A 14,593-nucleotide genomic window follows, 5' to 3' on the forward strand; every position below is an offset into this window, starting at 1 on the left:
CGATGAACTAAACTTCATGTTTCACTTGCTCAGAGACCTAGTAGAGTACTCTTCATGTTCCAGTTCGCCTTTCTCTCCAGTGTCCCGGGGAAGTTCGAGCATGGTCTCAATAGGTCGGTTATTAGCAAATCGAACAGTTGACCACACTGATGGACTCTCGCGGAAGATGAGGTCAATCTCCTCTAGAGAACGTCCCATAGTCTGCAGATTATCAGTAAACGGCTCACGGGTGATAACATATCACGGAAACTCACCTCGGGGTACAAGAAATAGACAGTTATAGGGACGAATGCACCAATGCACGTATAAACAATGTAGTACTTATACCCAATTGTTTTTATTGCAACTGGAGTGATCATGGTAACAACGAAGTTCCTATTATAAAGGTTAGAATTTGCTTAGTGAAACACCTGAACAAAGGGGTGTGCATACCAAAGCCAGTGATTCGCGGTAGAGATACTCGACATGGCAACACGGAGACGAGTAGGTGCCACCTCCGTGCAATAGAGGAAGTTGGCACCGAGGAATCCGATGGGAATGAAGAAATTGAACAGGAAGACGAAAAGGACACTGATGATCTGTGCCGCATAATTGGAATGGGGGAAAGACGTCGCAATCGCCAGACCCAGCATGCAGCTAGCCATTCCACCTCCGCTCACCATCAAAGCGATGCGGCGACCAAATCTGTCGATGGTGAAGAAGGATACAAAGCATGAGAGGAACTTCCATGTAAGTGTACCCCCGGAGAGAATCCGAGCAGTCTCAGCATCCAGCCCTAGACCTTGCTCAAAGATCACCGAAGAGTAGACCGAGATTAGATTCCCGCCCGACATCTGTTGGAAGAATTGAAGCAAGATGCAGATAGAGAAGCGATACAGCAGGCGATCATCTCCCATCTTGAGAAGGTCTTTAAGGGACGCCGCACTTTGTGCGGTCTTTTCAAGGGAACTTTCAATACCAGCGATTTCCCCCGATATTCCAGACGCATCCTCTGGAAGGTCTCTCAAAGAAGCGAGTATAGTGCGAGCCTCCGCGACGCGGTTCTGACGCACAAGCCACCGAGGAGATTCAGGAAGAAAGACGATCGATATGAGAAGGACAACGGCGAAGATGATGGGAATTGCGATCGGAGCTCGCCAAGTGACAGGTCCTGTTTTGAACTGATAGAAGCCAAAATTGATCCATGCTTGAAGCATGTACCCAAGCGCGATGAACAGACCATCAAGTACTATGTGTTTACCTCTGCTTTTGGAGCTGGAGCACTCGCTTTGCCAGGTTGGGACTGTTCCGCTCAGCATGCCAATTCCCGCTCCAAGCACAGTACGACCCACAATCATTTGCCCCAGTAGGTAAGACGATGCTTCCAGCACCTGACCGATCAATACAAGTAGGCCGCCCATAAAAATCACTGGACGTCGGCCGAATTTGTCGGCAGTATATGAGCAGGACAGACAACCGGGCAGTGCGCCCAAAGTGAAGGTTGCTATCACCACGCCTTGAATTGTCGCATTGTGACTAGCCTCGGCACCTTCAGTGTTGACGGTGTCGATGGCTGGGAAGTGTTTGACCCAATCGGAGAGTGAAACGAGGCTTCCGAGCCCTGACTGATTGTATCCGAAAAGGGTGTATGCTGGGCAAACAACTAAAAGAATCTGAGCAAGAGACAACGCCTCTCCTCGGAGATTCCAGAACCTCGAAGTCATCTCGAGCGATGTATCCTAGGAATGGAATGGGGAAAGTGGCCAAATTCGTAGAGCAGACAAAAGTTCGAAAGAATAAAGGTATCCGGGTGATGCATCAAAACCCGGGGCCCCGGATTGCGGCCATTAAATAGAGAATGACAGGCTTGGCTTGCAGGATCCGGGGTTATGCAATGCATCGGGTCGGAATAGAGAGACAATGGAAGCTTCGATCTCGGTATAGGGCAGGGTGGCTCGGAATAAGGCCCTTATTCCGGCACTAGTCAACTGGTCGGGCCATCTCCGTATTATGACCCGCCCAAATCCATGAACCCCATGAATGGGCCAGATGGATCACCCATCCAGTCAGAAGCCGTCATATAGTTCAAAGCGTCTAATGCGTTGCCACTCCAGTTTTGCTCGTCAAAAGTGTCGGCCACATCACTGATGGGAACGCCATCATTCACCACATGAGGAGTCTCCGATAACCCTTGCGCAACTGGAAGTGAGGAAAGTAATGTTCGCAAAGCTTTAATTACCTCATTGAGAGATTCAGAGTAGAAGCCTCCCTGAGCTTGAGTGGCTCGAGAACTCTCCATTGTCAAGATGGAGATTCCTTTCGAAATCATGCCCATGCTAGTATCAAGCGCTGGCAAACCATCTGGCTTGAACGTGCGATATTTGAGTTGAGAATAGATGTGAACGAGGGCAGATTGAAAGATTGCAGCAGGTCCGACCAGACTCAGATTTCGGAGCCACTTTGGGATGTTGGATGTTTCAACCAAGGACAAAACGACACTGCCCGAATCAAGACATGCCCTGAGACAATTGCCAAACTCTGGTGTTGTATCGTCGAATGAAAGGCCAGGGCGATGTATTAAAGTCATGGTTATATTTGCCATGAGTTGGAGCCATATAGTCGTGCTCTCATAGGAATGGTTGGTACCACCGGATGAATGCTGCAGGCCAGTATTCCCAATGTCAAAAATAATACCATTTGCTTTGAGATTTTGATTCCACACTCGAAGGTCACGGTCTAAGTCCGTGATTTTTCTTGCGCCATCACGTCGCTGTGTCGTTGTATATAGAAGATCAAGGATTCTTGAGAGCTTTCTACCGAGGCTCACGTATTGCAGAAACACAAATACAGCGGTTCTTTCCCCGGGCAAGGGATGAGAAAGCTCCGTAGCCTCTAAGTCATGTAGATGACAGTCAATGGGTAGGTCGTTATCAACATCGACGTCATTGATAAGGGGAGGTAGTCCGTGAAGAATAGAAGTAAATCTGGATGATCAGCATGTATGTAAGTTCATTATGCACGGGGGGCTTACCTGTCGAACACGTAGACCCACCACCACAAGCGTTTCCGAAGCTCGATTTCACCAATCCCCATTTTGAATCGCCTTGCATGTCTATGGAGGCCCAAAGATTGAGCAAGGCTGACGATCGTGCCGTTGAGGGTTGTGAGAGTAAGACAGTGACCACTTAGTTGATTGTAAAGCGCAAAAAGCGATAAAGCCTGCAGAGCCTTGAGATTTCCTTGACCAACAACCTTATCAATCAAGCTATCGGCCAAATAAAGTCTCTGGAGAAAATCTGGACTCCGTTCATGAAGTTGACGTGTGGCATCGGCAACAGATTCATCGATGTTCAAGATCATAAGCAATGTCAATGTAGCGGAGTAATCAATGGCATCGTGACCACTTGGATTATGTATTGTGTTCATCAAATCCCGTATATCTGCCATGAGTTGATTTCTCACAAGGACGGGACAGAATGCTTCCCATTTCTGGATGAAGGCATCTGCTTGCTGACAGTAATATGTTGACGGATAAGCTAGACACTGTCTGATCATTTCGTGATCATCCGAAGAGACTGTCGCTAGAGAAAATTCTCTATTGGGAGAGGGTTCAGCCAAAAAAAGGCGGAAGCAGCTTTCCGCAAACACGCCTGAAAGATTGAGTGCTTTTTGACATTCTTGCTCAACAGTCAAAACAATATGAACACCAGTGGTTGAGCCCGCAAATCGACCGACGCCTTTTTCATCATGAACCAATCGACCCATATGCTTGATAACATATGTTGGGTCGTCAGCAAGACGTCTCTCGGCCGGAACCGGCACTGAAGGCTCGACTAAGCTTGCGCTTGTTTCTGGCTCAAGTGGAAGCCTGAGCTGTTCTTGACGTGATAACTTCTGTAGAAGAGTCGAGCTTCGATCTTGTTCTGCCTTGAGCTTTTGTTGGCATCTTGCCAACTCGGCCTGAAGCTGCTCTAGTCGTTGTTCATTCGAGGTGAATCTAGGGGACAGTTAGATATTTCCATATATAGAAATTGGTCAGCGGAAAAGTACGTACCCTCGCACTTTCGTTTGTCTCCTGAGTGTAGCAGAAACTTCACAAACTAGTCCGGTCTTCTCACAGCCCCGACACTGCGTAAATGTGTTAAACCACTTCGACAAAATACAGGGATAGAAATTCATACTGATGGAAAAGCCCCGTCACATTTGATTTTCTTTCTACATTCCCTCAATTATTAGCAACTGACTCACTGCTTGAAAAATATCAGTATATTTTACCTCCTACAACGATCACTGACGGCCTATCGATTAGCACTCGTCTAGATCAAGATCTGATAGAACACATACCAAGCCTGGCCAATTCGGTGGGGAGTTGTCGCTGAACCAGGCGAATTGGGTGATTGAGCCTCCATCAACGAGCATCGGACTCACACAGATGATCAACAAGGCCGGCAGTTGTAAACCATCGAGAACTTTAAGCCGTTTAAGTAAGGCGGGATTAGACAACGGGAGGACCCCGGATAATTACGGCAGCCGGTAATCCCTCCACCAATCAAAGCTTAGTAGGTAGGTCTAAAATATGAATTGAGACTTGCTAGAACAGCACAATAGAGCAATGTTGTATACTAGTGGCTGTGGCTATTCGTGGAGACGTATCGTAGTTAACATATAGCAAGTAATAACAGCAAAAGAGTGGTCAGGTTATGTCTCCACAATCCAAAGTGTGATCGACAATAAAGCTAGTGATAACATCAAAAGGGTCAGGGTCACCAGGGAACATTTACTCGAGCCAGATTATCATCGCTAGTGATGCAGAAAGCGCTCCACACCCTGCATAACTGACTGCAACGGTCTGTGAGACATCTCCGGGCTCTGGTATACAGTTCTTTGGCGGATTCGGCTTCGAGATAGGCCCTTGAATCACGTCTGCTGTCCTCCATTCTAGAGGTACCGAATCCGGTACATTCGACAGTGATTTTCGGGTCCAAGTCGCGATAATGTGCTGCCACTCGGGCATAGAGGGCCTCCAAACGTCTAAATTGCGGAAATCAGGGTCTCTAAATACCAACAAAGCACTGTTGACGGAACCGAATTTCAGGACCCATTCTAGAGAATCGGATGTATAAATGCCTGGCCCCAACTCGTTGTCCAAGTTTCTATTTTGAATGACCGGAGTGAAAAAGGCCATCATCGCAGCTAAAGCGGCCCGAGAAGACACTCGGTACAAGAATGAGCCACCACCGAGTTTGCTAACATAATCTTTGCTGATCTTCATGGATAGGCGGTCCTTGTTCTTGTCCCCTTTGACTCGAACTGTGGCAATATCCTGCGGCAGACGCTGGGGTCTGTTGGTGGGAAACAGCTCCTCCAATCTATGACAAGCGTATTGGTATCCAATTTGAGGTGGGATGGGATCAAGCCGGACTACTGGCATAATAACGACCGGCGGCTCATCGTATCCAAAAAAATACCGATCGTATAACGATGCTGGAAGTTTTTCCTCTTCGAACAGATGCTCCAAGATCCATGGTACACCGACATTTATCGGGATGAGTCGCACCTCATCTTGGAGGGCAATCGCTGGATCGTAAATTGCATCGACCAGCTCATCAAGGCCTGCGAGCCAAAAAAGGCTACTTAATGGGCCAATCAGTTCATCAAATCCTAATGCCAGATCAGTAAAAATATCCTCTAGCTTTCGCCAAAATAGACATAGGTCTGCGTACGATAGCTATTGCTGTCAATGTACTCTCCGATATCCTCGGGGATCGTTCCCGGGTATCCATGCTCTCTTGACCATACCGGGCGAAATCCTGCTTCCGCTAACTGACTCATCGTACGAGCGAGTTGATTCCGATTTCCCTCTATATCGGAGGCCATATCAAAAGATTTTCCTAGCTTCTCTTTGGGGATAATAGGGATTGTGAGAGTGGGTGTTCCAGGCACTTTGCTGGCTGACGAGGAAGTCGAATGTGAGTATGTGAGGGATGGGACGGGCGAAATCGAAGGTATAGAGTCAGTCGGACTTGTTGACGTGGTTGGGCTGCTTGCCGCAACCGGAAGCGGAAAGCTTTGTCTTGGATCCATGACTTGATCAAATATTGAAGTAAATTAGATCGAAAGGAGTTGAATTGGATGACCCGAATTCCATTATAATATTCATGGATATATGTATAGCTTCGCTCTTGCCAAAAGCAATGGCACCTGCCAGTATATCTGCATTTTGGCATTGAGTACAAATATAAGAGCAAGGTTAGGAAACTACATATGTAGTGTTTTCATGCCAAAAAGGGGTCGGATCTTAACACCTTAACATGGCACCATGGCACCATGGATTCCCCGCCTTACACCCAATGTCGGCAGGACAACCGAGTTAACGTTTGGCTTCTTTGTGCAGCCAGTTTACATATGTGAAAATGGGCGGGGCTGGCGTGGATAAACGACGCCTTCGAACACAGATGGAACTACAAAGCCTAACCCAGCTACATATACGGAGTAGTTATTGTTAGCTATTTCTGGTCATGTACAAAAATTATATGATTCATGCCGAGTGGTACGGCGAAGACCCTTTGTTGACTCGATTAAAATCAAATTGGCAAATGGGTACCCACAAACATATTTTAAGATAATGTAGTAAATGCAATTGGCATTAAGGTCATTAAAATGATGTTTGAAAAGATCGTGGATGTACGGCGGCATGTGCCATATAACATGCAATAGTTTATCTAATGTGAACCTTGAATATTGCTCATAGTTTAAGATTTCTTCCCAGATGATGTGGCTTTGCACCAATATATGTCCACGGGAGCTCCGTGGCTTTTGCGCCATTTCCACTCACAGTGATGGTTTTCTTTTCCCCGGGTACAAGATCGAATCCGTTGTCGCTTAGCTTCAAGCCTTCCCTCTCCTCAAACACAAACCCTTTGACCGGGAGATCCGCCGACACAGTGATCTCGTCTTGAGATGGTGAGGCTTCAACCCTGACATTCCGGTTTGAAAAGTCTAGATACTTCAAGGGCTGCGGCCAAGCCGTGTCAGTTGCCACAACCAGTCCCCGAATATATAACTCTGCGTGGATGATGAACGGATCTAAATTCTTGTAGTCCGCACTGTCACAAGTCGTGGACACCTTCACGTATTGATTTGGGAGAATCTCTGTTGTGGCATTCGGGTTTGCCAGTGTCGTGATATTGACAGTGTCATTGACCAGGTTACCCGACCGTATGGAAATGAACTTGACTTTGACCTCAACCTCAACTGCCTCCTGGCAGCTACTCGCAATCCATAAGTCGAACTTGCATGAGTTGGTAGACATTGGATCGGCATGACCTGAGGTCCACACTGGGCAGCTACGAGATATACCCACGTCCAGTGGTCTCAAAGCTCGAGATATGGCGTAGAATGCAGGCTTCTTGACCAAGTAGTAATCGACAACGGCCCACGACATGGTTGGCCAACAATCATTCAACTGCCACACAAGCACACCACCGCATCCTCGAGCTCCCGGTCGTCCCCACCTCCGCCTCCAGGCCTTGTATGCATAGCGCATCGTTTCAGCTTGGAGGACCTGGGTGATGTGGGTGAAGGATCTGAGATCGGATGGCACAATGAAGTTCTCGATAACATACGTCATCAAGCGGCGCTCATGATCACCAGCTTTGTTTCGGAAGTCCATCATCATTGAGCCAGGGTGTTGTTGCTGTGGGTCGGTGATGACCCGGCGAAGGGACTCGACGTGAGGGTAGGCTTCCATTCCAAACTCGCTCACGAAACGCCCGACAAGCTCAGCAGAATCTTGATATCTGCTCATTTCGCCGTGCCAGACTATGTTTTGTTAGAATGTTACCTTCAAGTCGAACGACGTCAGAGAACTCACTGTTCCACTGGTGAATATCGCCCACTGTTGGGTCAGTTGTGTGTTTGCCATCGCCCCAAGGGCTTCCAGGGTGATAGATGCTGGACGGATCCTCTTCTTGTACCCATTTTGGCAGCAAATGCTCATAGATATACCGCGCTGGGAATGTCGACTGTCGCCAGGACTCCGGGTTGGTGTCGTCCTGGTTATATTCAAGCTTATACCTCTCCTGGACCTGATAGTCCTCGTTGTTTCCAGCCCAGATTACCAGAGATGGGCGAGATCTCAGTCGCCTAATGTTTTGTCGTGCCTCTTCCTCGATGGATTTAAGGAAGGAGGGGTAGGCTGGGTAGCTGGCGCAGACAAAGGCAAAGTCATGCCATACCAAGATTCCTAATGTATCGCATGCTTCCATGAAGGCATCATCCTCATAGATTCCACCGCCCCACACACGAATCATTATTTGATTGGACTCTACCATGAGTTTCATCCAGTCCAGATAACGATCCTTGGACATTTGTGCAAGATAGCTGTCGGCAGGGATCCAGCACGACCCACCAGCAAATATATCGACACCGTTGATCCGGAAGTAGAAAGACTTGCCGAACTCGTCTTTTTCTTGCACTAGTTGACACTGGCGGAAACCAACAAGGTTGATTTGCTCGTCTAGTTTGGTATCCCCACGCATGAGGTCTGCGGACAGTCGGTAGCGGGACTGCAATCCATAACCGTGCGGGTACCACAGTGAAGGAGAATCAAGCTGAAAGGCGGCTTTTGCCAATCCATCAGGTCCAATGTGACATTTCTGCTGGAAGATCGCCTTGTCATGGTCAAACAGTGACAAAATGACAGTGTCGCCCCCCTGTGCACCCGCCCCAACTCTCGCGTACAAGTTTCCAGAGCAAGTTTTGTTGTCTGCAGATATTTCGTACTGTGTCCATACATCATCGATCCTGGCAGTGTATTGCTCAAGTACAACCGGGCGCCAAGGTCCCGCAGTCATCAAGATGGGACCCCAGTCCCAGCCCCAGTTATACTGCGCTTTACGCACAGGGATACGGCTTGCTTCAGTCTGACGAACGTGAAAAACGTGCTCTGGGTGCTGATCGACTAGCTCTCGCCCACGGAGGAGTGCGGATTGAAACAAAATTTGGAGCTCATTCTCTTGGCCCGGACGAAGAAACTCGGAGATATGCACCCTATGTGAAGTATGCATATTTTCTGACTCCAAGATTGTGGTTCCATTTAGAACCACAGTAGCGAAGGTATCCAGCCCGAGGAACACCAAGTCCGTTGTGGTACCTTCGCAAGACGGTGCCGTGAACTCGGTGCGGTACACCCAGTCCTTCTCAGCGATCCATTGTACCGCGAGTTCATTCGCATCTACAAAAGGATCGGGAATTCTAGAAGTCAATTAGCATCGGAAATATTTGAGATATCGCCCAGTGAGAAGTGCGTACTTTTCGTTGGCAATGAGATCAATGTGGACTTGGCTGGGAACCCTTTTCACAGGAAGCCAACACTCATCAGAAATGTCATCCGCCTGCTTCATAGACCAACCGGTCTTCAACTCTCGCGTGGACTTTTGCATCATGTCAAGAAACGTAGATTTCGGTGAGGAGGTCTCAATCCAGGGAACCACGTTAGAAGGTCACCAGTTTTATCCCCGCTGTCGGGATAAACTGAAAAAGATACGGCATTTTGAAACCGCGGCCGCTTTCCACATGCGGACTCATTCGGGAAGGAAGAGGATGTTCAGGTGTTCCAGAGCTCTAGGGTATACTCCAATGCCAATGTTGTTATTCCCGCGTGCCAAAAATGGCACGGGAATTTGAAACTCCGGAGGGCACGAAGAGCACGGAATGTGGGGAAGAGCCGACGGATCTTCACGAATCTTCCCTAATGTCACGAAACAGGGAGAATGACATAGAAATGAGGTTCTCGCCCCAATGGTAATAGAGAAGAATACAACCATTATGTCAGGTATTATGATTTCGTTGTCGGATAGTAAGTCTTGTGGAAACATATTTGGCCAAGTTCCTGACCAGATCAGTACAAACCCACCGGGTTGAAGGTGATTGCTGGATCGCAATCCACGGTAGTGTTTATAATGTAGGTTCACAGTGCATGCCCGGATAATTGCAACTTTCGCTAACAATACTAGGTTAGCGGGTTCTTAAACAGCCATCCGGGAGGGAAAGCAATCATTCTCCGGCATGCTGGCACCGATGCTACCCGTGCCTTTCAAGATGTCCATCCGGCTGAGCTTCTTGATGAGTATTTGACTTCTGACCAAGTATTGGGTCAATTGGAGCCCACATCTCAGGATCCCAAGGACGATGGACAGCCTGAGCATATTCCCGCTCCTCTGGATACGATCTTGAGTATAGCGGAGATGGAAGAACTAGCTTTGAAGCGTTTAAGTCCCAAAGCACTTGCATACTACGCGTCTGGTACAGATGATGAGATTACAAAACTCGCAAATGGAGCCATCTTCAAGTCTGTTCTCCTTCGCCCGAGGGTTTTTGTTGATTGTACCCACTGCTCGCTGTCAACTAGTATCCTAGGAAACCAAGTTGGGCTGCCAATATTCATTGCCCCAGCGGCCATGGCGAAGTTGGCACACCCATCAGGCGAGATGGGTATTGCTGCAGCTTGTTCCAGTCTCAGTGCGCTCCAGATCATAAGCAAGAATGCATCTGTATCTGTGGCAGATATCGTGCGCGCAGGCCCCAATGCCGTGTTTGCCTGGCAGCTTTATGTTCTCAAGGATATCAAGGCAACAGAGCGGACTTTGGCTCAGATAAAGGGTATTCCACAAATCAAATTCATCGTCTTGACTCTTGATGCTCCGTTTCCGGGGAAACGTGAGGCAGATGAGCGTTATAAGGCGGAGGAAGTCGCCGGAGGAGGGACTTCGCAAGTCTGGGGGACGGAATCCGCCCTCACCTGGCGCAAGACTCTGATATGGCTCTCCGCTCATACCGACCTTCCGATTGTCCTCAAGGGTATCCAGACCCATGAGGATGCATACGCGGCAACCATGTTCCCGGCTGTTAAGGGTATCATTATCTCCAATCACGGTGGAAGGGCATTGGACACGGCCAACACACCCATGCAAGTTCTGTTGGAAATTAGGAAATTTTCCCCTCGGGTCTTCGATCAGCTAGAAGTCCTTATTGATGGCGGTATCAAGAGGGGGACAGATGTCGTCAAGGCGCTGGCTTTGGGTGCAAAGGGCGTAGGGCTTGGCCGAGCTGCACTCTATGGCCTAGCCGTGGGTGGAGAGGATGGCGTCTACAGATCTCTACAGAGTTTGTCTCCTTCTGTCTATTCGGTACCATGTTTACAGTACTGATATTTTGGCATAGTTCTTGCAGGCGAGGCAGCCACGGCCATGAGACTCCTGGGTGTCAGCCGTGTGAGTGATCTTCGGCCACAACACGTAAGTTCCAGCATCCCCATCGAAGATTGAGGGAGCGCAAGAAGGGCCAACAACTGATTGTATAACTGACAGGTCAACACTGCTATGTTGGATGCTCAGCTTTATGACGGACCTTCTGGCTTGGGCGCGGTGGAAAATAGCTTAATGGCCAAATTATAGACTAAATCATAACTATTGCTTCTTATTCAAAATTCGTCATATAAAAATATCCTACAATTGATCAGTACTGCCTCCCTATCACCAGGCTCAACAGTTTAACGAGTGAAGTGAGGTTAGAACCAAAAGCCTTCACCTCCCAGAATTTTCTGCATACCAGTCTCAACCCACCACCAAAATATTACCCCCACGCCAACCACACAAATCGTCTGACCCGGACAACTTCTGTCTCGTTCTTCTCATTCGCGAATTGTTCGGGGTTAGTCTCTTGTAATTCGGTATTTCCGGAGGCCATAACGAAGATATGAATCTCCGTGCGACTATTTCGGCCTAGTCTTTGAAAAAAAAAACCGGGGCCTTATGACTCCCCGTGGGGATTGCATGAAAGTCTACTCCGCAGTATACAAGCTTCTTTTAGACATGGGTATTTTTATAAAAGCCCTTTGACAGCCTACATTCTCGCAAAAGCATCTCGGGCATTATCATCGCGCCTTCTTCGGAGCTGCGTGTCAACTAGGGATCGATTCTTATTTTTGATCCAAACTTCCTCTCAAGCCCCTTTCAAAAAATTTAACTGGCGCAGAACAACATCTTTTACCTCCATTATGAGCAAGATGAAGGAAGATGCTACCCTGAAGGAGATTGAAAATATGGAGCAGTCCATAGAAACATACGCGACCATCATGGCGACGCACAAACCGAATCCGCGAGGTCCAGGCTATATTAAGCTTTATATCCTATCGGCAGTGGTGTTCCTGTGTTCAACTATGAATGGTGAGTCCTCTATGCCAAATGATCATATATAGATTGGCATCCTAACACCATTTAGGATTTGACAGTTCCTTGATGGGATCTATTAACGCGCTTCCGAACTACATTGGATACTTTGGCTTGCCTGAGAATGGCAACGCTAGTACTGGCATCGTCTTTGCTATTTTCCAGGTAAAGGGAATACCAACTGACTAATTACGAACTATACTGACTTTGTTATTAGGTTGGTCAAATGTGCGGCGCACTCTTCATCTGGATGGCCGACTGGTACGGACGAACATGGCACATCTTCTTTGGTTGCCTGGGTGTCTGCATCGGCACCATTGTAACAGCTTTTGCATCAAATCTCCCAACTTTCATCGCTGGAAGATTTATTCTCTCCTTCTTTGCAACATGCGCACATACTGCTGCTCCCCTTTATCTGGTCGAGCTTGCTCCACCAGCGTATCGGGGAACCATTGCAGGAATGTATAACACTTTTTATAATGTGGTATGCATTTACAGGAACACGCACAGGGCTCGGAACATTCTTGGACTAACTTTAAATTCTGAAAGGGCTCTGTGTTTTCAACATCGGCTGTGTACGCGTGCCATAAATACCTTGCCAATCAGGGTGATTTGGATTGGCGGATCCCCCTTTGGCTTCAGATAGTGTGCCCAGGGCTTGTGTGTCTAGCTATCAAATTTTACCCCGAGTCCCCACGATGGTATGTCGATGTTCCATTGTTGTCTCCTTGTCTTATCCCATTTACCTAAAACGTGTGCCGACGCTAACCTAACCCTTGCTAAAGGCTCATTTCCCAGGATCGACACGACGAGGCGAAGGCTATTATTGCTACCTATCACACAAATGGTGATGCAGACCATCCGCTCGTTGCACTACAGATGAGAGAAATCCTCGCAACTGTCGATGTCGACCATCAGGCTAGCTGGAAAGACCTGCTCGATCTCCGGGTGCTTGTTGAGTCCCGTTCTAGCCGTTATAGACTCATGCTCAACGTCGCTTTCTCTTGGTTCGGCCAATTCAGTGGAAACAAGTATGTCAAATGTGCTGGGCACTCCCAATTCGGGTACCTGACAATATATCTAGCATCGTATCCTATTACCTGCCCATCATGCTCAGTGGCATTGGCATCACAGACACCAACATGAAATTGATTCTCAATATCGTGTATGCGGTCGTTGGATGGGTGGCTTCCATCTGCGGTTCACGTTTACATGATGTTGTAGGACGCCGCAAGGTCCTCATTACTAGCACTGCTGGTATGGCAATTTGTCTGTCAATCGTAGCAGCCTGCTCCGCCGGCTACACCGAGTACGGCAACACGACCGCATCCACCGTTAGCATTGTCTTCATCTTCCTTTTTGGTGCAATTTTTGCTTGCGGTTATACCCCAATGCAACCTATCTATCCCGCTGAAGTTGTGAGTAACAAAATGCGAGCCAAGGCTATGGGTACCTTCAAGTTGACAGCCGGAGCTGCTGGGTTTCTCAATACCTTTGTCGGTCCCATTGCGCTATCAAGTGTAAGAAATTTCCTCCGACTCTTATTTCCACTACACTGCTAATCTATTCTCCAGATTGGGTACTGGTTCTATGTGTTCTTTGCATTTTGGGATACTTTTGAGATGACCTTTATGTACTTCTTCTTTGTCGAGACTAAGGGATTCACACTCGAGGAGCTGGATGCCATATTTGAGGCAAAGAACCCACGAAAGGCCAGTGTTGAAGCTGCGAAGGCTAGAAAGCGAATTATTGTGGCAAGAAGGAGTGAAGTATGAATCTAGGCGCTCTGTAAATATATATTAAGCGAGGTCTTCCAAAATGTATCATGGCCAAGGGTTGGTATTGCAGTAATCTCAAGTACGATAGTAACCAAAGAGACTTCCATGTGGTTTAAATATATGTAAAATATGTATTGAATTGACCCAAAACCCACGTGAAGTTGTGGGTTTGGGCTTGAGCCCACAGGGGTCAGTGCACCTGTAGATCAACCCCGAGGATCTGCCCCCGGAAAAACCACCACCCCAACGTTTACGCTCCTCAAAACTTCCCCTCTTCTCATCCGCATCGCCCATACGATAATACGCGCTTTTTGTGAGCGGAAGATTATGACAACTCTGGCAGAATGGGATCTTCTGATCCATCATGTTCCACACGTTTGAAAGCCGAGACCCGGGGGAATCTGCGACACCAAGGCTCCAACCACCGCGCAAAGCGAACAAGTCGTGTTCGGAATGTACCCGCCGAAAAGTGAAATGCGACGGGGGACATCCTTGTACGAGTTGCCAGCACTATCAGCTTTCCGAAGCCTGCGCCTATAGGCAACGGACCAGACGTCAGGCAACGAGCAGGAGGTGAGTGATTTTAATCCCTCTCAAGGACCTCTC

The 14,593-nt window shown here is 48.0% G+C and overlaps 6 protein-coding genes across 6 annotated transcripts; 2 read left to right on the forward strand and 4 right to left on the reverse strand.

Moving 5' to 3' along the window:
- Window positions 1–21: 21 nt before the first annotated feature.
- N7471_002453 (sugar porter family MFS transporter) lies at window positions 22–1,703 on the reverse strand (the record flags this gene model as incomplete). Its single annotated transcript, XM_057275173.1, has 3 exons — window positions 22–201; window positions 255–375; window positions 433–1,703. 3 exons carry the CDS (start codon window positions 1,701–1,703, stop codon window positions 22–24), a joined length of 1,572 nt encoding a protein of 523 aa, XP_057139811.1.
- Window positions 1,704–1,987: 284 nt separating this feature from the next.
- Window positions 1,988–4,398, reverse strand: N7471_002454 (uncharacterized protein; the record flags this gene model as incomplete). Its single annotated transcript, XM_057275174.1, has 4 exons — window positions 1,988–2,963; window positions 3,011–3,976; window positions 4,034–4,107; window positions 4,324–4,398. The coding sequence occupies 4 exons, from the start codon at window positions 4,396–4,398 to the stop codon at window positions 1,988–1,990; spliced, it is 2,091 nt and encodes a 696-aa protein (XP_057139812.1).
- Window positions 4,399–4,756: 358 nt separating this feature from the next.
- N7471_002455 (uncharacterized protein) lies at window positions 4,757–6,063 on the reverse strand (the record flags this gene model as incomplete). Its single annotated transcript, XM_057275175.1, has 2 exons — window positions 4,757–5,640; window positions 5,703–6,063. The coding sequence occupies 2 exons, from the start codon at window positions 6,061–6,063 to the stop codon at window positions 4,757–4,759; spliced, it is 1,245 nt and encodes a 414-aa protein (XP_057139813.1).
- Window positions 6,064–6,663: 600 nt separating this feature from the next.
- N7471_002456 (beta-mannosidase) lies at window positions 6,664–9,425 on the reverse strand (the record flags this gene model as incomplete). The annotated part of the gene is made up of 3 exons (XM_057275176.1): window positions 6,664–7,800; window positions 7,853–9,234; window positions 9,292–9,425. 3 exons carry the CDS (start codon window positions 9,423–9,425, stop codon window positions 6,725–6,727), a joined length of 2,592 nt encoding a protein of 863 aa, XP_057139814.1. The 3' UTR covers window positions 6,664–6,724.
- Window positions 9,426–9,807: 382 nt separating this feature from the next.
- N7471_002457 (FMN-dependent alpha-hydroxy acid dehydrogenase family protein) lies at window positions 9,808–11,435 on the forward strand (the record flags this gene model as incomplete). The annotated part of the gene is made up of 5 exons (XM_057275177.1): window positions 9,808–9,838; window positions 9,885–9,943; window positions 9,996–11,145; window positions 11,203–11,276; window positions 11,349–11,435. 5 exons carry the CDS (start codon window positions 9,808–9,810, stop codon window positions 11,433–11,435), a joined length of 1,401 nt encoding a protein of 466 aa, XP_057139815.1.
- A 602-nt stretch (window positions 11,436–12,037) lies between these two features.
- N7471_002458 (sugar porter family MFS transporter) lies at window positions 12,038–13,984 on the forward strand (the record flags this gene model as incomplete). The annotated part of the gene is made up of 7 exons (XM_057275178.1): window positions 12,038–12,206; window positions 12,262–12,374; window positions 12,427–12,693; window positions 12,759–12,910; window positions 12,995–13,240; window positions 13,294–13,729; window positions 13,784–13,984. 7 exons carry the CDS (start codon window positions 12,038–12,040, stop codon window positions 13,982–13,984), a joined length of 1,584 nt encoding a protein of 527 aa, XP_057139816.1.
- Window positions 13,985–14,593: the final 609 nt, after the last annotated feature.

This window comes from Penicillium samsonianum, assembly GCF_028829775.1.
Source record: "Penicillium samsonianum strain IBT 33392 chromosome Unknown utg000002l_segment0_segment0, whole genome shotgun sequence".
Classification (NCBI taxonomy): domain Eukaryota; kingdom Fungi; phylum Ascomycota; class Eurotiomycetes; order Eurotiales; family Aspergillaceae; genus Penicillium; species Penicillium samsonianum.